The sequence below is a fragment of the Clupea harengus genome, chromosome 10 (genome assembly GCF_900700415.2).
Source record: "Clupea harengus chromosome 10, Ch_v2.0.2, whole genome shotgun sequence".
Lineage (NCBI taxonomy): Eukaryota > Metazoa > Chordata > Actinopteri > Clupeiformes > Clupeidae > Clupea > Clupea harengus.
The window spans coordinates 20,053,647-20,074,934 of NC_045161.1; the positions used below are offsets into that span (position 1 = coordinate 20,053,647).

General features: G+C 42.7%; 2 protein-coding genes across 2 annotated transcripts; one reads left to right on the forward strand and one right to left on the reverse strand.

Annotated features, from left to right (window-relative positions):
- The first annotated feature begins 45 nt into the window (after nucleotides 1–45).
- On the forward strand, nucleotides 46–3,572 carry lsm4 (LSM4 homolog, U6 small nuclear RNA and mRNA degradation associated). Its single transcript, XM_012828262.3, has 5 exons — nucleotides 46–163; nucleotides 550–591; nucleotides 1,196–1,294; nucleotides 1,918–2,101; nucleotides 3,011–3,572. Exons 1-5 carry the CDS (start codon nucleotides 161–163, stop codon nucleotides 3,115–3,117), a joined length of 435 nt encoding a protein of 144 aa, XP_012683716.1. The 5' UTR covers nucleotides 46–160; the 3' UTR covers nucleotides 3,118–3,572.
- Nucleotides 3,573–7,116: 3,544 nt separating this feature from the next.
- On the reverse strand, nucleotides 7,117–19,643 carry rab3ab (RAB3A, member RAS oncogene family, b). The gene is made up of 5 exons (XM_012828237.2): nucleotides 19,562–19,643; nucleotides 13,128–13,355; nucleotides 11,189–11,307; nucleotides 10,513–10,637; nucleotides 7,117–10,233 (listed from the first exon to the last, which is right to left on the reverse strand). The coding sequence occupies exons 2-5, from the start codon at nucleotides 13,353–13,355 to the stop codon at nucleotides 10,043–10,045; spliced, it is 663 nt and encodes a 220-aa protein (XP_012683691.1). The 5' UTR covers nucleotides 19,562–19,643; the 3' UTR covers nucleotides 7,117–10,042.
- Nucleotides 19,644–21,288: the final 1,645 nt, after the last annotated feature.

The following is a 21,288-nucleotide window of genomic DNA, read 5'->3' on the forward strand; positions in this document are numbered from 1 at the left end:
GTGACGAACTTCCTAGCGCCATGCTCCGCACATGCGTACATAAACCACATATTATGTACGTGAACTCACCTAGCAATCTGAGTGCAGAGCCCTAGCTAGTTCATACAGTGTGCAGTGTAATTATTATTCTACCAAGAACCACAGAACGTAATTTTCCGCCATGGTGAGTAAGCAATATTTTACGAGCCACGACATCTATTATACAAAATACAGAGCAAACAGCAAGTGATTTAGGAGAGGGCAGAATTGTGATCTAGCGAGCTAATTTAACTGGCTAACTGGCTAGCACATAATGTGAAAGCCGACATGATAAAGTTTACCATTTAATTAAGTTTGTGATGGAAACATACATATTTATACATTTTGATAACTTGTACTGTTTCACTTAAATGTTGTTGGATTTAATCCGTCAATCTTACTGCATGCAAGACAAGACACATAGCTTGAATTCCACTTAGCAGCCCGCGCTAAAAGTTAGCTGCAAACACACTAAAGATGTGTTGAGGCTTGTAACAAAACTGTCATCTAAATGTGTTTTTACGTTTACAGTTACCCCTGTCTTTGTTGAAGACTGCACAGAACCACCCAATGGTAAGGCACACCATCACCGATTCTAGTTGCGCCATGCAGTGTGTATTGAAGTTGGATATATAGCAGTGTGTATTTCAAGTGAAGTATTGTATGCCTTTCTCTTTTATGTTGATTACTTGAACAGCATGTGTTAAATTGTCAGACAGTTTATCAGACAAAGTGTGATGGTGAGATTAGTGTAGGCATGTTACCGTTCGTAAGAGCCAGCATTGAGACCAATGTTGATCAGATAGGTACTTGTAAGAGTTTTATTAAGTGTATACGTTTATTATTATAAAAGAGGAAGAAACCATAGGCAGCATTTAATTGTGTCTTCAAATATAATAAAAACACTTCCCAAACTAAAAATGATCAAGTTATCCAAGTTCTTCTGATGGCTTTACCTTACTTACGAGATTCCACTTCTTCAGAGCAGTGGAGCAGAAAGGCTTCCCTCTGTAAATATCTGGACATTGTGTGCCCCAGTGTGAGGAGTTAGACACATATCGATAATTTCCTTATCTTTCTAAATCTGTCCACTTCACTCTAGTTTTAAAAGGTGCAGTATGAGTTCAGTGAGGTCTTTCTCAGTGATGTGATTCTGTGTAACCTTCATTATTTACAGTTGGTGGAGTTGAAGAATGGAGAGACTTACAATGGCCACTTGGTTAGCTGTGACAACTGGATGAACATAAACCTAAGAGAAGTCATCTGCACGTCCAGGGTAAATGCGTGAATTTTGCTCTGATGTTAAGAAATTACAGTGGCATTTAAAGTGCAGTCTGCAGTTTTTGTTCTCTGTAAATGAAAATGTCTCTAGTCTTTTGATGTTGATGTTCTTTTTAAAGGTAAGATAAAAAAAATCTAACAATATTTCTGTAGTATGCAATGTTGTGTCTGTGTTCAAGGCATTTTTTTGAGAATCAAGATGCTTGTATGTTCACATGTAGACCTACATTATTGTAATGGTCTATTTGGAAATAGCTATACAAAAACTGTACAGAAACAGTAGAAAATATTAGAAAAATCTACAGTTTCTTAAAATTACATTATGAGCCTGTCAGCCGTTTACTTTGACGCCGATGCTTGCCCCATGGAATTACATCGTATAGCCGTTTTGCGGTTGCCGGTCATAGTGTTCTTACTCAATACTGGACTGATTTTGATTTGTTTTTGTCCCCGGTAAAAGTTTGGACCCAAAAAGATGGCAAAATAGGGCCCAGGATAAAAAAAATGCAGAAGTTTCCCTTGAAGTCTTTGTCAGAATACAACTTGCCAACCACAAGGTGGCAACATTAAACGGACAGTTTCTCAGTGTTCTACCACTCCCCACACCTCTCTGTGCAGGATGGTGACAAGTTTTGGAGGATGCCAGAGTGCTACATCCGGGGCAGCACCATCAAGTACCTGCGTATCCCAGACGAGATCATCGACATGGTGAAGGAGGAGGTGGTGTCCAAGGGCCGCGGGCGCGGGGGCATGCAGCAGAACAAGCAGCAGGGCAAGGGCCGAGGAGGCGGTGCAGGAAGAGGTACGACCATCACAGCTGTACATGACCCGTCACAGCTGTACATGACCCGTCACAGCTGTACATGACCGTCACAGCGGTACATGCAGTCATAGCCTTCAGTGTGACGTCACAGCGGTACATGCAGTCATAGCCTTCAGTGTGACCGTCACAGCGGTACATGCAGTAATGGCCTCCAGTGTGACCGTCACAGCGGTACATGCAGTAATGGCCTCCAGTGTGACCGTCACAGCGGTACATGCAGTAATGGCCTCCAGTGTGACCGTCACAGCGGTACATGCAGTAATGGCCTCCAGTGTGACCGTCACAGCGGTACATGCAGTAATGGCCTCCAGTGTGACCGTCACAGCGGTACATGCAGTAATGGCCTCCAGTGTGACCGTCACAGCGGTACATGCAGTAATGGCCTCCAGTGTGACCCCAGTGTGACCGTCACAGCGGTACATGCAGTCATAGCCTCCATAGACCCAGGCCCTCTCAAGATTTGTTTTTAGTTCAGTAAATATTGCAGGTTGATTGTTTCACTGAATGTATTAGCACTTAACACAAGGTTGGATGTGCTGCTAAAAATCGACTTGCATGTCTCGTGATGTTGCTCTGCCTGTTTGGTCTGATTGCATGTGTCAGGCTTTGTTATTATCATTCAATTCAATTTAATTAAATTAAATTAAATTAAATTAAATTAAATTAAATTAAATTAAATTAAATTCAATTCAATTCAATTCAATTTAATTTATATTGCGCCAAAACAATAAAATTGTCTCAAGGTGCCTACCATTATGCATGTTAGCTCCCTTCTCTGTGCTGTTGTCTTTGGTGATGCACCAGATTGTCTTTGCTGTGTACTGGCATCCTAAATGTGGTGAGTATAACGGCGTCCTCATGGGTGTCCCGCTCTTTCTCGCTGTGCAGGAGTGTTTGGTGGCCGTGGCAGGGGCATGGGGCCTGGAGCAGGACGCGGGCAACAGCAGCAGGAGAAGAAGCCTGGCAAACCTCAGGGGGTGAAGAACCAGCACTGAGAGGAGACGGGTGCAGTCTACACCCCCACCACCACCACCACCCCTCACTACTGATCAATGTTCAAATCCCTAAGAAATCAGAACCAGCACTGAGAGGAGACGGGCGCAGTCCACACACCCCCCCCCCCGACGGGCGCAGTCTACACCCCCCCTGAGAGGAGACGGGCGCAGTCCACACCCCCCCATCCCCCCGCTGCTGATCAGTGTTCAAATCCCTAAAAAATCAGAGCCAGCATTGTTTTTTTTGTTAACTGTTATTCCTTTTTCTTTTTCTCCACAAAGAATCTTGTGGACTTTTTCCCATTTTGAGGGCACCTGTAGTGCGTCCGGACTGAAATCCGTTCCGGAAAATGCGTAGTTGAGCTGTGTTGACATTGCAGGATGCTTAAAGGCCTTTTCTCTTTTTTTAAGGGCTTTGACTATTGAATAGTTTTGTGTTTTTTTTTTTTTTTTTTCATACTCGGATGTTGGTTTAAAAATGGAAAATAAGTCTTGTTTTAATTTATTTACAAGGGCATTGTAAATAAATATTTGTGTTAACCTTTGCACTTTCATGGAATATTCCTTTCAGGTCCTTCATTTACTTGTACAGTAAATCGCTAAGTTCCAAGTACACAATATACTAAGATGAGTATATACAAAAAAATACTAATCTTTTACTCTATTTGCCAGATTGCAAGCATTAACACAGTCATATCTCCATGTGATGGGCACATTATCCTTTATCCAAGACCAAACCAGTGCTATCTCTGTAACATCAGTTTATACAGTGCATCCGGAAAGTATTCACAGCGCTTCACTTTTTCCAGATTTTGTTATGTTACAGCCTTATGCTAAAATCGTTTAAATTAATTTCCCCTCATCAATCTACATTCAATACCCCATAATGACAAAGCAAAAACAGGATTAGAATTTTTTGCAAATTTATTAAAAATAAAGAACGAAAATAAAACACGTACATAAGTATTCAATACTTTGTTGAAGCACCTTTGGTAGCAATTATAGCCTCAAGTCTTTTGGAGTAAGATGCTACAAGCTTGGCACACCTATGTTTGGGCAGTTTCTCCCATTCTTCTTTGCAGGACCTCTCAAGCTCCATCAGGTTGGATGGGGAGTGTCGGTGCACAGCCATTTTCAGATCTCTCCAGTGATGTTCAATCGGGTTCAAGTCTGGGCTCTGGCTGGGCCACTTAAGGACATTCACAGAGTTGTCCCGAAGCCACTCCTTTGTTATCTTGGCTGTGTGCTTAGGGTCGTTGTCCTGTTGGAAGATGAACCTTCGCCCCAGTCTGAGGTCCAGAGCGCTCTGGAGCAGGTTTTCATCAAGGATGTCTCTGTACATTGCTGCATTCATCTTTCCGTCGATCCTGACTAGTCCCCCCGTTCCTGCCGCTGGAAAACATCCCCACAGCATGATGCTGCCACCACCATGCTTCACTGTAGGAATGGTATTGGTCAGGTGATGAGCGGTGCCTGGTTTCCTCCAGACATGACGCTTGGCATTCAGGCCAAAGAGTTCAATCTTTGATAATCAGACCAGAGAATTTAGTTTCTCATGGTCTGAGTGTCCTTCAGGTGCATTTTGGCAAACTCCAGGCGGGCTGTCATGTGCCTTTTACTAAGGAGTGCTATACAGGCCTGCTTGGTGGAGTGCTGCAGAGATGGTTGTCCTTCTGGAAGGTTCTCCTCTCTTCACAGTGCAACGCTGGAGCTCTGTCAGAGTGACCATCGGGTCCTTGGTCACCTCCCTGACTAAGGACCTTCTCCCCTGATCGCTCAGTTTGGCCGGGCGGCCAACTCTAGGAAGAGTCCTGGTGGTTCCAAACTTCTTCCATTTACGGATGATAGAGGCCACTGTGCTCATTGGGACCTTCAATGCTGCAGAAGTCTTTCTGTTCCCTTCCCCAGATCTATGCCTTGATACAATCCGGTCTCGGAGGTCTACAGACAATTCCTTGGACGGCTTGGTTTGTGCTGACATGCACTGTCAACTGTGGGACCTTATATAGACAGGTGTGTGCCTTTCCAAATCATGTCCAATCAACTGAATTTACCACAGGTGGACTCCAATCAAGTTGTAAAAACATCTCAAGGATGATCAGTGGAAACAGGATGCACCTGAGCTCAATTTGAGTGTCATGGCAAAGGCTGTGAATACCTATGTACAAAAATTCACGTTATCATTATGGTGTATTGTGTGCAGAATTTTGAGGGGGAAAATGAATTTAATCCATTTTGGAATAAGGCTGTAACATAACAAAATGTGGAAAAAGTGAAGCGCTGTGAATACTTTCCGGATGCATTGTATGTTGCTGTTTCCGTGGCAATGCCAGAGGCCTATTGGAATGGGAAGCTGCTGAAGTAGCCAATCAGAGGTGTGACTGTCCCCAGGGATGCTTGAGTGTTTTAATGGCCAGCCTGTGGAGGTTAGAGAAATACAGCTTTCCAGTGATAGATTGATGACTGCAGCCACCCCCCTGTCTTCTCCTTATGTGCTATTTGCATAGACAGTGCTGTATAGTTATCCTTAACTTTATTTATTTATTTTATAAAATGATCTGTGTTTGAGTAACTGCTGTAGTAAATTACAAGTATATTACAATACCTACACCTAGATAACTAGTCTCCCTCTTTTAAACCAGCCCTGTTCTTACACCAGTAAGCCAAACTAATTGTGTAACTCATCCCCCCAGACTTGATCAGTAATGTGATGTGTGGTGGTTGTATTACCAAACTGTACTGTTAAATGTTGTGAAATTATAATCAGGTTTCCGCTTGATGAACTCCTGTGAACTCAGGCTGGCAGCCATGTTGGGTGCTGTAGTGTGTTTAGCGAGGGGGCCATTTGGAACTGGCTTATGGCAGTCACTCAGGTTGCTGCCTTCCTGATGTCCTCTGCGTGGCTGCAGCAGATGAGTGGGGAAAGCTGAGAGAGGAATGCCTTAGAGTGTGGCCCCTAATGACCAGCACAGAGATTTTAATCACTTCTTGTGTGATACTCAATATGACAGCAGCGTATGCTCAGTGTCATATAGTATAGAGAGGCCATCATAGCTATACTCAGATCTGTCCCTGCATAAAGGCTGGCCAGTCTACCTCAGCTTGTAAAGCTTTTGGTGAGAAAGGACGTACAAATGTCGCCTAAATCTATCAATGATAGTAATTATAGTGAGTGCATTTGGACAGTGAATAGTTACTTGATTATATTACCTCCCCGTTATCCATGAAGGGAAGGTCAAGATCTGACGCATGTTCTCCTTTCAGGCAAGATTTACTCTCTAGATCTGATGTCACGTCTCAAATTCCCAAGGGATGACTTTTTTTCAACCCATAATGCACAGATGGTGACGTGTGCAGTGTCGTTTACTCTGCCCTCTAGTGGCTGATACTTGGCTATGACACGGTCTGCAAAAGAATGCAACATTACAATACATCAGCCAATGATATCCATCCACACATGCCTCCACGGAGATGCTGACGTCTGTGTTGCTGAACGACCATGTTCCCGCTTTTGCTTTGCTAAACCATGTGAATCCAGCAAGCTGTATTTAGCAAATGGTAAATAAATAAATAAATTAAAGTATAATACAGTATCCATCCACTTTCAGCAGATTGCTTAATTAGGTATATGGTCAAGGTGATGCAGCTTATAAAAATATATAATTTGTTAAAAGAATTGTGGTTTCATTGGTTAAGTATTACAATTTAAAGGATATTATAGACATGTTGATATCTAAAATATTAATGTTAGTGTGAGAGGACAGTACCATTATAAGTCTCCCCACTGTTATGAGCAGGAGCACAAACAAAAGATATATAAAGATACACTGAGGAATCATTACGATCATCAAAAAACAAATTGTACAACTGAATTGAACAGTATAGCCATTGTCATAATGCACTAATGTTATTAATAGTCTATCTGCTGTAATTACTTAAGACTTCGTCTGAGTCTTTGTGGAAACGTGTCAAAATGCAAGAGTCTTTGTAACAACACAGTTTGCTTCATTTTATTTATTTGTTTATTTTATCATTTGAACAGTTTGATATTTTTTCACAATTTAACATTTTGACACCATTTCCCCTATTGTAATAACAGTACATGAACTACTGCATAACATGTTTTTTTTTTCAGTAAATATTGTCTTTTTTTTCCTCACATTAGAAAACAAAGTTTAAAAAAGGATGTAAACCAGGTCAAAAAACACTATGCTGAACTTTATCTCCTTTGACTCACATTTTGAAAGAGAACTTGAATGATTAAATGAGTGGGCAGGGCTGGGGTCTGGGCACAGAAATCAAAAACTCGAGCAAAGACTCTGGCCTAAATGACCTAACAGCAGGTAAGACCACAAGAAACAAATAGGTCAGCACTACATACATAGAGCCTCTCTGTTTTAAGCCCTCAAGCTCACTTGTCCACATACTATATGCAATTGTGGTAACACATCATTAACCACTCTAAGTGTATGAGAGAAACTGAGATCTTCTCATTGAAACACACAAGATTGAAGCACACAGTACCGTTAGATGAGTATGACTGAGAGCCTGCAGGTTAGGTCATTGACAATACACATGAGGTGGACAATAGTTAAAAAACAGCTAAGACCTTTCCATTTCATTGGCTGCCAAATTGTTTGATGAGACCTTTCCATTTCATTGGCTGCCAAATTGTTTGATGTTGTGCAGTCATTGGTACAACCTAAGACGGCTCAGCCTGTTCGGATTTGACCACGAAAGAAACAGAAATGAATAAACATGTATTCCAGAGGGTGACATACTGATCTATTTGAGTTTGACTGCCTGTAATCTCATGAACACTGAAAAAGATGCTTCTTTGTACAGTATATTGCTTTGTAATAAAGTGACACATTCATTCACAAGCAGGCACACACAAAAGCTGAACATTTTTAAACATTTTTTTTCTTTTTGCAAGCTTATCAATACATCACAATCCACTCTTAAATCAAACAACATGAACCTATTTACATGAATAAGAAACGCGAGGAGCATAGCAACAGAACCTAGTGAAGGAGCAGAGGGAGCACACATCCACACATCTGCATCTAGTTATGTCTAATGAGAACCAGGCTTCACTGCAGAGGAGTAAACAGGGTCGCTATATAAATTAGCCTGTCTCCTTATAATCATATTCATAGATTAGCCCAATTCCTTTGAATAATGTTTGCCGTTGTTGTCTATACAATTCGTCAAGACAGTTCTTCTTGATATGCATATAGGTCAATATATCACTCATACCAGCCCCTGTTGAAGCACACTTCTGGTGCACCTCATCATGGTCAAAACCCCCGTGTCATAATGAAGGATGTGGTCGTCTGGGAAACAGCAAACATCTATACTTATCTATGCATTACGGAATGAATGTTACTTTTCTGACATTTACATGGTGGCTCACCATTACTGCCTATTTGTACATTTGTACACTGAAGTTGACCTTTGCCACATTGAAGACCAATCAGCACTGCTTGCACCTCTCTTCACGGCCACGTCACACTATAGACACAGACAAGTGTCTACTTTTGCATAAAAGATCAAATCAGTGCTATTTCCCCTCATTTCAAGGCCTGGTTTACACTTCGGAAATGTTTATTAAATCCAACGTTTAATGTATTGCATCTCAAAGGTGACAAAAATCAATAACATTTGTAAATAAAACTCGTAACGCAAATGAAGACCTGTAACGAATCTCTCTTTAAACATACGCAGGATATCAGATTCTTCATGTGAACTGTGAGGCTGGATACTACAACAATCATTACAATGAGGACCAGGGGAGGTCACACATAACATATTAGTAATGGATAGCACATACAATGACGGGCATGAAGGGAAAGACCTAAAACCATGAAAAATATCTTTTACAGATTTAGATTTAGTAGGTTTTTGCACCACAGAAAAAGCCTCATGTCTCCCCATGCAAATAAGCATTGCTTGGTATGTCTGTTTATCAATATCAGTTCCAGCTAATCTATGCAGGGCTATCCAATGAAGCTGCATGTATCATACTATGCAAGATTTTTGGTAGTAGTCTTTAAGGTGGCAAAAACATCTTACAAGGACCAGTCATAGTTCTATAGATAGTTTCATATCTGTAATGTTCAAAATTAATTTTAGATGTATCTTATCTATTACATACACATTTTATATACACACCTTGAAATAAATATATAAAGATATATGTGTTCTCTAATTTACCTATCTATTTGTTCATATTTTATATGCCACAAGTTGAGCTGAAATAAAGAAACACACACACACACACACACACACACACACACACGCACACACAAACCACACAGAAAAATACAAAAATATAGTTTAAAGAAAACTGAAATCAACAGAAGGTGCTAGAAAGGCAGTAAGAATGAAAGTGTAACGATTCGATTAAAAATGTGCATACTTGCATCGTATTCCGCTGACTCCGCTGGTCTAAGTTTCAGCACGGTTTCCTTCATATTTACTAACCCTTAAAAACAAAACCAATAAGATATATGGCTTTCTTTGTCTTCTGCAAAGGCCAAGGAATGCTGACGCAAGATGAGAAAATGCAGTGACTAGGCTTTAAAAAACAACAAAAAAAAAACCCAACAGCATAAATAAATAAACAAAAACAAAACAACAATCAAATGTGTTGGAGAACAGGGTGGGTTGAGGACAGGGCAGGGACGAAAGACAGACAGGGACGAGAGACAGACTGGGATGAGGAGAACGTTTTAAAGAAGCCGTTTCTTTCTTCCAGTGGCTATCACTCCATGTGCGCGCTAGCTAAGGGAGAAAGGTGCGGAGGAGGAGCCTGGCAGAGATGGGGTGTGTGACAGTGTGTGTGCAGATGTGCATAAACGTGGCTGTATGCATGAGAGCCTGTGTACACTGGGAGTGTGTGTTGTTGTTGTTGTTGTTGTTTTTAGCATGCACAGTCCTGCTGCGGGGCTGCCGGCTGCTCGGTGAGTTGGGGGCCCTGTTTGGCTCCCGTCACGGCAGGGTCCCCGGCGTCCAGACTCTCGGACATCTTCTCGCAGATGATGTCCACCAGCCGCTCGAAGGTCTGTTTCACGTTGATGTTGTCTTTGGCACTGGCCTCGAAGAACTCAAACCCTGCAAGGAGCACAGTGACAGTGAGACCTGGACTAAACTCAGCCTTGCTAAACACTCGGCTTATAGAAACGTATTTATCTAGCAGGTTTGCTGTGCTTTTATCCAACAATCCATCCACAACAATATCATACAAATGCTCTTTACTGGCATGAAATGTCCATGTTAGGTTCCTGGTGTAGAATAAAGCTGATGTTTTCATTCAAAAACTGTGTGCTTGTATCAAATGGCTGTGATGAGTTCCTGATGAGGAATGAAGCCGCCCGCCGTGGATAAACTCACCCAGGTGTTCGGACAGCTGTCTGCCCCTCTCTGCGGCCACCACCCTCTCGTCGTCCATGTCACACTTGTTCCCCACCAGCAGGACCTGGGCGTTGTCCCAGGAGTATGTTTTGATCTGTGTCGACCTGCAGAAGAACAAAAAGCCCTGTAGCATCACACTGGCTCCATCACCTCAGCGTGTTCGTTCAAAAACACTAAGAGACCAGTGTTAGGTGAAAATTCACCCTAGTTACCTCAGGACTCCGGAGCTGCATATAAGTACATTTATTAGACAAAGAACAATTGCAATCGGGCTCACTCCCAGCACAAGGCTGAAAGTGAAGCAATGATAAACACATCGCACAAGGTTTATATAGACAGAAGTTTAGCGTTCAGCAGAGATAACCATGTGGTGGATTTCTGACGTCCGAGGCAAGGATGGAAGTTTTGCAAGGTCGGAAGAAGCACAGTTCGACCCTTCTTATCACTTCTGGTCTAAACATGCTCTTGTACATATGCAGACTAAGTGGCACCTAATATTCTAAGTTACACACACGCAGAAACACAGAAAAGCCATGTTCCTGCTTACATAAGTACATGATTCATATAAGGTAATTAATAATACAAGGCACTTGATTATTATATTCTTAAGTCATTAACAGTGTTTGGAAATGATCTCCATCAACCAGGTACCCACCAGTCCTGCACGGCGTTGAAGGACTCCTCGTTGGTGATGTCGTACATGAGGATGAAGCCCATGGCTCCTCTGTAGTAGGCTGTGGTGATGGTCCTGTAACGTTCCTGCCCGGCTGTGTCCTACAACAACCAGACATATATTTATTTTTGATTCCCGACATTTCTTTAGCATATGGAAGTGGACCTGCACCTGACCTGGACTCTTATCCCACCCCCACACCCCAAGTCTGTGTTACATTAACACACATTACATTGCACATTGCTCATTCACATTGCACTCCTGTTTTGAATTTTGCACTCTACTTTCCACTTCACTTTGTTATATTCATTGTTTATATATTTGTATCGTATATATTGTGTTTTTTGGTTCTTATGTGTAGTACTTTTCTTATGTGTAGTACTTATTTGTGTTTTTATGTTATGTGTAGTACTTATTGTGTTTGTATGTTTTTATGTTTACTGTATGCACCTTCACACCAGAAAAAAATCCAAGTAGGTGTAAACCTACTTGGCAAAAAATCCCGTTCTGATCCTGATTCTGATTCTTTAGCATATGGAAGTGGAAGTGAAGTGGAGGGGACGATGTGATCAATTCTGCATTCTCAAGGGGCGCGTGGCATATGCTTGAGCATATGTTGGGGTTGATCTAAGCAGTATGTATGCACGTGCCTACTTCCAAGGACGCAGAGAAAATGAACCCTCACTTTACAAGCAGTCATTGAACAGAGACCCAGTGTGTACCTGTAAGCTACCCTCTAGCTTTCCAAACACCTATAGATCCTCCGTCTGCACACACAAAGGCTGGCTGGGTGGCACCCTACCCTTCTGTGAAACGTTACTGGAAGCTTCTGACACTCAACACCTCTCGTGTCACTCAATCCTTCTTGTTAACTCTTTGTTTGCCTGATGGCAGAGCCCCAGTCACTGGAAAAGGAGGCTAGGCAAAGACACATCTCTGACATACAGTGTCTTGAGCTTGGAGTAAGGAGGCTAGGCATAGACACATCTCTGACATACAGTGTCTTGAGCTTGGAGTAAGCACACCCTAGCACATACCAACAGGGAGTATGCTAAACAAACACGCAAACATCTGGTAAACAACCAGAATTGCACTTTCATTATACAAGAGAGTACAAACAGGCAGTTTAGGCTCTGAGTCGTTTGAAAAGCATTTGAGCTAAAGCGAGGCTTTGCATTCTCCACAGCGCAGCAGCCTTGGAGGCTTTCTGCACCACTGCGTAGCCGCTGCGCCGCGCTGTGACCAAAGACTGGGGGATGGGCGAGGCCAGGGCTGGGGGAAGGGAGCTCTTTCGTCACTCGTCTCACTCGCCTGGACAATTGGCTGCTGGAGGGGCAAAGGGGGGGCAGGCCTGCACTGGGAACAGAATGAGATTGCTGTCTTCCTGACTATCTGCCCCACTACACAACCTCACAGGGGTAGATTCACCTCAGGCCTGCACTGGGAACAGAATTAGATTGCTGTCTTCCTGACTATCTGCCCCACTACACAACCTCACAGGGGTAGATTCACCTCAGGCCAGCAGTGGGAACAGAATGAGATTGCTGTCTTCCTTACTATCTGCCCCACTCTGCAACGTGACTGTACCTCACATGGGGTAGATTCAGGCCAGCACTGGTCTGTTTTTCTCCTCAGTGGTAGGACACAGCTGTTCTCTACGTACATACATATCACTCCTTCACAATAATCCAACTAGCTCTTTAAAAATGAATTGGAAAAAAGCGATTGGAGCAACACTTAGTCTCCTTATTACAATGAACATCCATATTACATTATACTAACCCTAACCCCTCAACATACAGTAATATAAAATGTACACTGTAGTTATCAATGAATCAGTTATTGTGTTCAAATCATCTTAGGGCCTTTACTGGAGTATGCTCTTAATGTATAGAACATGCTTTGGCCAGCCATGTCTTACCCAGATCTGCAGCTTGATCCTCTTGTCATTCCTGTAGATGGTCTTCACCTTGAAGTCGATGCCCACAGTGCTCACGAAGGCTGGGGTGAACGAGTCGTCGGCGTAACGAAACAGGAAGCTCGTCTTGCCCACACTGCTGTTGCCGATGATCAGGATCTTGAACATGTAGTCAAAGTTTTGGTCGGCGGACTCCTTCTGTCCATAGCGAGCATCTGTAGCTGAGGCCATCTGTGGAGAGATGCAGCAGATTAAGGAGATTCTGCAGGCCGGAGAGGGTTCAGCAGTGTTGTTCTACGCTCAACAGTGAGCCGTCTTGTGTGACAGGGGTGAACAGGTCGAGCAAAGGCTGCGTAAAAGGTCAAAGAGCAACAGCCACCGTGGCGTTCTGTTGACAGCTACAGACTTTGTGAGGATGACGCTAGCTAACATGTAGCTCGCTAAACCCAAAAAGCATGAAAATACAGAGGGAACGGTAGGATGTAGCGCTCCTCTCCACAGCGCTACATCTTGTGCGTGTTTGGGTGTGGACAGTGATGCCTGACCGCATTAGACTCAGATTCTGCGATGCTAAAATAGAATGTCATTAGCCCCTGCAGTGCAACCCTGTAGGCCTTACCACAGCTGGGCGATGTGATCAATACCACTTCAGCTCCTTCAGGCGCGTTTCATTTCATTCCAACATGTACGCTTTAAGAACAACACCGTCGTCCTCCTAAACACCATGGCACCCGTAGCGTAAATACATTAGAATGTTTTTCCCAAAATTGCCATTATTAGCCATACACATGCTTTCCAGACTTGACACCATGTAGCACTGTATAACTCACAGAAGCAAGCATAACTGGGCTTTATTCAATTATTTATGATATCCTGGAAACAGTGACACTAGCAAATGTCTCCTCAACCCTGGCAGTCAGAGTATTAACTGATGTGTATATGTTGTGTGTCCTTACTACAGTCAGAGTATTAACTGATGTGTACTGTGTGTTGTGTGTCCTTCTTACTACAGTCAGAGTATTAACTGATGTGTACTGTGTGTTGTGTGTCCTTCTTACTACAGTCAGAGTATTAACTGATGTATACATGTTGTCTGTCCTTACTACAGTCAGAGTATTAACTGATGTATATAGTATCTGTCCTTCATACTACAGTCAAGAGTATTAACTGATGTATATATGTTGTCTGTCCTTCATACAGTCAGAGTATTAACTGATGTATACATGTTGTCTGTCCTTATTACAGTCAGAGTATTAACTGATGGATATGTTGTCTGTCCTTCTTACTACCTAGACGGAAATGTGCCGATGATGTAAGGGCATTCTAGTCTACCTGACATTAACACATCAACTTACTGTAACTGCAATATCTTCCTCATTCCTTTCATTCTTCCAGTCTGGAAGGGCGTTAGCGGTGTGAATTTTACTACTATTTAGCATATTAACCCCTTAACCAAGAGGATAGCATCTCCTGTTTAGGGTCATGCAAGTCCCACCCAACCATAGCAGATGCCTATCATAAACCTCTGTAGTGACTGTGGTTAGCTACCGGTCCCCCACCACAAATCAATTCACACCGTGTAAAACACACAGGTGCCAATGTTTGGCTTGTCGTGTACAGTAACTACACCATGTGTAGGACACCTAACACCATGGCATGGCTAAGGTAAGTAATGAAGTCATTCTATTACCCTGGGGACTTGGCAGCCAACTCTTGTCTTTTCCATATTAAATCAATACTTCCTGAATCACTGGCATCTGCCCTGGCTCACCTGTCTTCTAGCGTCAGGTAAGGGAGACGCTGAAAAGTCTGTCGGTCCCAGGTTTACACCAACTGCTTTGTACTTTTTACACTTTCTCGCTTGCTTTTCACCAAAAATAACTTCCAATACAGGTTAGGCATCCATGCTCAAATCAGTACAACTGCTCCTTGAGCATAGCCCCCATGGCCTTAGTACCTTACTTACACCGTACAGTAAGGTTGTACAGTAAGGTACTAACAACACTAAGACCATTGAATTAATGCCCCAGGTGCAGTCGCCTTAGTGTTATTAGTACCTTACTGTACGACTGCACCTGGGTCATTAAACCCATGACCTTAGTGTTGTTAGTACCCTACTGAACGACTGCCCCATGACCTTAGTGCTGTTAGTACCCTACTGTACGACTGCACCTGGGGCATTAAACCCATGACCTTAGTGTTAATAGTACCTTAATGTACCAGTGGAGCCACAAGAAACCTGACAGTGTTATCAAACATCCATCACAGGATTATTGTGTTAAAGATATCATTTAAAAAAAAAAATCTAAACCCACTACCTTTAAATATTCTGAGCCCTCTGTGGCTCATAGTGATGATTTTTGCGTTCCCCCGCAACTAACTTACCCCAACCCCCGCAATACTTTTACATTCCCCCGCAATACTTTCTGCATTACATCTTAATACTTTTGCGTTCCTCGCAATATTTTTGCATTCCCCTGCAATATGTTTGTGTTGCGTTCCTCGCAATACTTTCCCTTGCAATATTTTTGTGTTGCCTTGCAATGCACTTTTTGCGTTACATCGCAATACTTTTGTGTTGTCGAGGTAACGCAAAAGTATTTCAAGGGAATGCAATGGATTGCGAGGAAATGGAATAATATTGTGAGGTAATACAAAATGAACACAAATGAACACAAAAGCAGCTCAGAAAGAAAATCAACACCATGACCCTTAATGGCTCCGTTTAATGTTTCATTCTAATATGAATGAAAATTTTTAATCTAAATTCAATAATGTCCTGGTGGACAACTGTTCTGTCATATGCTATCCTTTACATAACCTCATTGCCAATATCAACTGATACATCAAGGTACCACGTTTCCATTTTTTTTTTATTTGGCAGACGATTTCACCCAAAGTGGCTGATAGGTCACGTAGAGAAGACCAGCAGACAAGACAAGGACACAGAGAAGAGGGCAGTCTAGTAAAACCGTGTCCCACTTTTCCCAAGACAGAGGAACCACACAGTCATGAGGCCATTAAGGAGCCGCTCTCGCCGGTGCCGTAAGAACACAAGACCTCCGTGAGAGGAGGCGCTCTCGCCGGTTCCGTAAGAACACAAGACCTCCGTGAGAGGAGGCGCCAGCTGAGGGCAGAAACAAAAGGACACGGGCGGGAGCAGATCATATGCGTAGGCCATGACAAGACAGCTGACTTCTTCTGAAACCTGAGAGGAAGTCAGCAGATCAAATAGAGAGTGCAAACTCATTCCACCCCCAAAGAATCAAGGAGGACCATCTGGATTGGTACTTTTAAAACAGGAACACCTCTAATAGCTCATAACTTAAGATGTTAATACCTGCATTTGTGAGAATGACATACAGCACCAACTTCAGGAAGTGGGTGAAGAACAGTGCGCCCTGTGAGTATTTTGCTATCTCTGGCCCCTGTGAGTATTGTGCTATCTCTGGCCCCATACTGGCTGAGAGCAATGACTCACACTGATGTCAGCAGTGCTTTTGGTGTAAAAACACGACTGGATGCTACTGGATGATGTATGCATTCTAATCCAGTGAAATATATTTTCTTACACCAAAATAAGCCACATGTATGTTCTATATACTGATGGAACATTTAATCTTAAATGCATATGAACCCAACTACTACCCTACATGTAATAGTATTGTGTTAGACCCTAACTATCACCCTACACGTAATAGTATTGTATTAGACCCTAACTATCACCCTACACGTAATAGTATTGTATTAGACCCTAACTATCACCCTACACGTAATAGTATTGAACTACCCTACTCGTTAAATGAAACCCTAATCCAAGCGACATAAACATGTTCTCTATAGTCACTAGATAGAAACTAGATTATTAAACATCTAAATGATTCTGCATCTAAATCCATTCCTCTCTCACCAAATTGAGAAAGTTGTTCTCATTCTTGTCATCATCATGTCATCATGTTCAGACCCACGCTTCTCCTCTCCCACCTCCCAGCTCAACTTCATTGAAACTCAATTCAACTCAGGTTATTCTGCACACACTGCGCTCCGCTTGGGCCCCGTCCCTCACACATGTGATGAGTTAACAGACACACACTGCGCTCCGCTTGGGCCTCGTCCCTCACACATGTGATGAGTTGACAGACACGCGCGTCGCCTGCTCAGCATCAGCATCAGCATCAGCAGCATAGCAAGAGCATTGGCAGTCGCTCGAAGTGTTACACTACTTGATGTTTTCTGTCAGATGTCACATTCACTCGATCACAACTGACACGTGCGCATCCTTTGGAATTCTTTACCAGGGATGCAATACAATTCAAGCACGTCCCTAGACCCACACTTATATTACATTCAATTATAGGCCACCTGATCCTTCTGCACTGCGACCCAGCCCAGTCGGTCCTCTGAGCAGCTGGCTCATACAGACCATTCCTTTAGATGCAATGCTGCTTATTATTTCTGGAGGGCACAGCTATCGACCCAGTGTGAATGAGGACAGGAGCATAGCCGAGCGGGGTGGCGAAACGCTGAGAAGAGGAAGGTAGTTTCTCTCTAGTCACAGTGACTAAGACAATCTTAATTTCCTAATGGCACTCAGGGTTTTTATGAAGCCTCTGACTCACCCCACGCTCTCGCTCTCGCTCGGCCTTATACATCTCAAAACAGCAAAGCATTATGGGATGCAGGTGGGGTGGCACAATATGGATACATGGCAACCATGCTGAGGTCACCAATAAACAGTAGAGAGAAACAGAGAGAGAGAGAGAGAGAGAGAGACATCAATGCAATGGAAGAATTGTTTTGTGCAGTGTTATAAATATGACGGGAGGAATGAAGTGAGGTACATACATAGGAGTGTGAAACACTATAGATTTGCCTTATCAGGGTCAAATCGTTAGATTCATGTTTCCAGCCAAGCAGATCCCTCTGAGCAGCCCAGAGATATAAAATATACACTCATTGCCCCTCTTTAAACCTATAGCCTTCCACATTTGCAAAGCAAACATCTCTGGAATGCAAATCAGCACCGATTTCCTTTCAAATTACATACACGCAATAAATGTCTGCTTGAGCAAAGTATTCCCCCAGCAACAGTAAGACCCTTTCCAAACAGCAAAAGCTTTTTAGTATGCAGTGCTTGAGAGTGCACAGTAAAGATGCCAGTGTACCTATCCCATCCCCTTTCCACAGAAAAGGATAAAAAAAAATAAAAAAAACACACCAACAGCGCTAAAAATAGCACGTCCCTCCTCCTGCCGGAGCGGTGAATGAAGGGCCTGCTGACTGCCTCTGGCTCCCAATAGGACAACGAGCGAGGCTGGGGGCTGATGCTCGCTTTTACGGACACAGAAAGTGGAAGAGGGACGCAGAGAAAAAGAAAGACGGGAGGACTGCGTTAGATTTATGGCACCAAGAATTGTGAGCCGCTCTAATTTATCACTGAATGGTAGCAGGCGAATTGTACAGCACCCCAAGGGAAGGTGTGCTTTTTCCTGGAGCTGAAAGGCATTCGTCTGGTTCATCTGAGGTCCGCCAATGCTGAGGATTCATGCCCTGAGCACTACATTTTTGAATTTGAATATTGATTATTGCTAGGGCTTATTTAAAGAAAAGCTGCGCGTCTTCACACCGACAAACACGGTTACATAACATGCCTTACTTTTGAACCTGTGGTGGTTCTAGCCTGTTTTTCCACATTTTGCCGTACTGGCGCAAGAATGAAGGGAGGAAATGAAAATAGGAAATATGCCGATTATGAACACATTCTGTGGAGACAATATAATCAGTGTGATCCTATGCTAACTAGATCACATTTTTCGTTTTATACAACACGTAGTGTTGACCTTAACGGGAAGGGTTAAGCAGGTTCCACGTTCCCAGATGTGTGAGGATAAAATTGGATACAATTGCGCTCGGGGGGCGGAAGCAACCATGGACGCCAATATAAGGAAATATACAGTAGCCAATGTACAAATCAGTGATTCAACAATAAATTCATTCAAATAAATAGATTCAAATATCCATTGTATATCATTCCTGAACAAATGACTTCCAACGGCCGTACATGCATAACAAGACGAGTCAATTGAAACGGTTGAGGATGCTGATAACATTTCCTCCATTGATTGGGCTACGTGAATGAGGTGGCTATTCGGCTATTTGGGCTGGTTCCTCTCGTCTTTCGCAAACATTAGTTGAAACAGGCAAAACATGTAAACCCAGACGAGGACGTCTTGAGTGATAAGTAATTACAAAGGCCACAATAATGTAAAATAAATCCCACGGCTTTCTGTCTCTAGCATCATATGTCAAATGAAGGTTATTTTTCCTTACGATTTAAATTTCACAAGACAATTTCCACGCGAACAGCAAAATATATGACTGACTCTCCTATTATCATTTGAAGTCGACGATTAAGGCACAGGTAAACATCAACTCACCGTAATATATTTTTCAGCTCCAAATGCGCCAACGCTGCACCTAGTCGGGCACCTGCAGAAACAGTATCGTCACTTGACGTACAAATGACGACTCGAGTGGGTGGGCTCTACGCGCAGCTGGGAGTTGATTCACAGCTTAGACGACCTATCAAAGTCATTTTCGTCACACACATCTTTTTAAATATTCAGTACGTTAAACCAAGTTATACATTATTCAGTGTACTCGCCTTAGTGTCTTCATTATTAATCAGACGCAGACTGTTAATCGTAAAGACAAATTTAAAGATCACTATAAGTGTACATAAACAGTAGTGGTGACCAGCACAGTGTGCCACAGATGTAGCTATGATATTCAAATGAGAGTGCCAGTTCTACAGACTCTATTGAGATTTCATTGGTGACGGTAGGTGGGGTGGAAGATATTCTTTGGAATAGAAATGAGACAAAGTACTTTTTATTAGGCTTTGCCCAGAGAGATTTGACCAGATAACTTTCTCTTATGTGGTCTACAGGTATGTCTTTCTGGTATCATGACGTCATGATATTGCATTCATTCACAACTGAAAACTATTATGACTGCAGTATCATAATCAACGCACAAACACATACACACATCATTGCACACACACACACACACACACACACACACACACACACACACACACACACACACACACACACACACACACACACACACACACACACACACACACACACACACACACACACACACACACACACACACACACACACACACACACACACACACACACACACACACACACACACACATCATTACACATACAAATACACACTTGAAAGTAAAACATTTTCATACTTGTTTATTCTCTTACATAAAACACAAGTGCATTTTCTGTACTGATACAAATTATTGGTAGCCTACTACTTGTTCTTCTGAACCTTTGAAGCCACGGGTCTTCTGGCTTGTAGTACGTGAATAAACACAGACAGTCAAGGGACAATGAATATCATGAGCTGCTGGAGTGATGAGCACACACCTTTTTAAGGAACACTTGAAGACATGGGCTCCTAACGAGCTTGGATTCAGTACATAACACAGATTCTAATAATACATATCCAAACAACAGCATGGATGAAAAGACACACAACAAAATGCCAAGGGGACACAGACACACTGCTCTGGCCTCCTCTCCGATGTAGGCTAGGCTACTCAGCACTCCTCGGCTGAAAGGTACCGCAGGTACGGAACCCTCTAGATTTCTCTTCTTGTCATCTGATCATGTAAAATCTTTGTCATTCCCTCGGACCGATACACTGGAAAGTGTAATCAGCGAGGATGTTTAAAAAAATAAAAAATCTTTAGCGTAAAATAAAACAAAAAATGAAATTCAACTTTCCTTTCCTTAGCAGCTGCAAAGAAAGGGGTCAGGATTGCTTGTAAAACGTTTCTGATTTTGAGACATATTGTCGAGTGCTTGTTGTGTTGTTGTTGTTGTTGTTGTTTCTGAACAGCTTGCAGGAGTTTGCTCTTTAGTTGGGGAGTCCCATGTGTCTTACGTGTGGATGCAGGGGAGCTGTGCTATCTTCCTGTCATGCTCCCGCTGACATGGCAGTTTGTTATGCTGGATTTACACATTACATGCATTACACTCTCCGCAGGGATGGCGGGCACTTACACACAACAGCAAAATCCACAGCAGACACAACAGCATTCTCTGATCACAACACAAGGTTTGAAAAAAAAA

Excerpts from the sequence above, each read along its gene's own strand:
- lsm4 (XM_012828262.3), top strand. Across the intron at positions 592-1,195 it reads CTGCACAGAACCACCCAATG|TTGGTGGAGTTGAAGAATGG; the intron begins GTAAGGCACACC and ends CATTATTTACAG. Across the intron at positions 2,102-3,010 it reads AGGAGGCGGTGCAGGAAGAG|GAGTGTTTGGTGGCCGTGGC; the intron begins GTACGACCATCA and ends CTCGCTGTGCAG.
- rab3ab (XM_012828237.2), bottom strand. The coding sequence starts at position 13,355 with ATGGCCTCAGCTACAGATGCTCGCTATGGACAGAAGGAGTCCGCCGAC. Across the intron at positions 11,308-13,127 it reads GGATCAAGCTGCAGATCTGG|GACACAGCCGGGCAGGAACG; the intron begins GTAAGACATGGC and ends TGGTTGTTGTAG. Across the intron at positions 10,234-10,512 it reads ACAGCTGTCCGAACACCTGG|GGTTTGAGTTCTTCGAGGCC; the intron begins GTGAGTTTATCC and ends TGCTCCTTGCAG.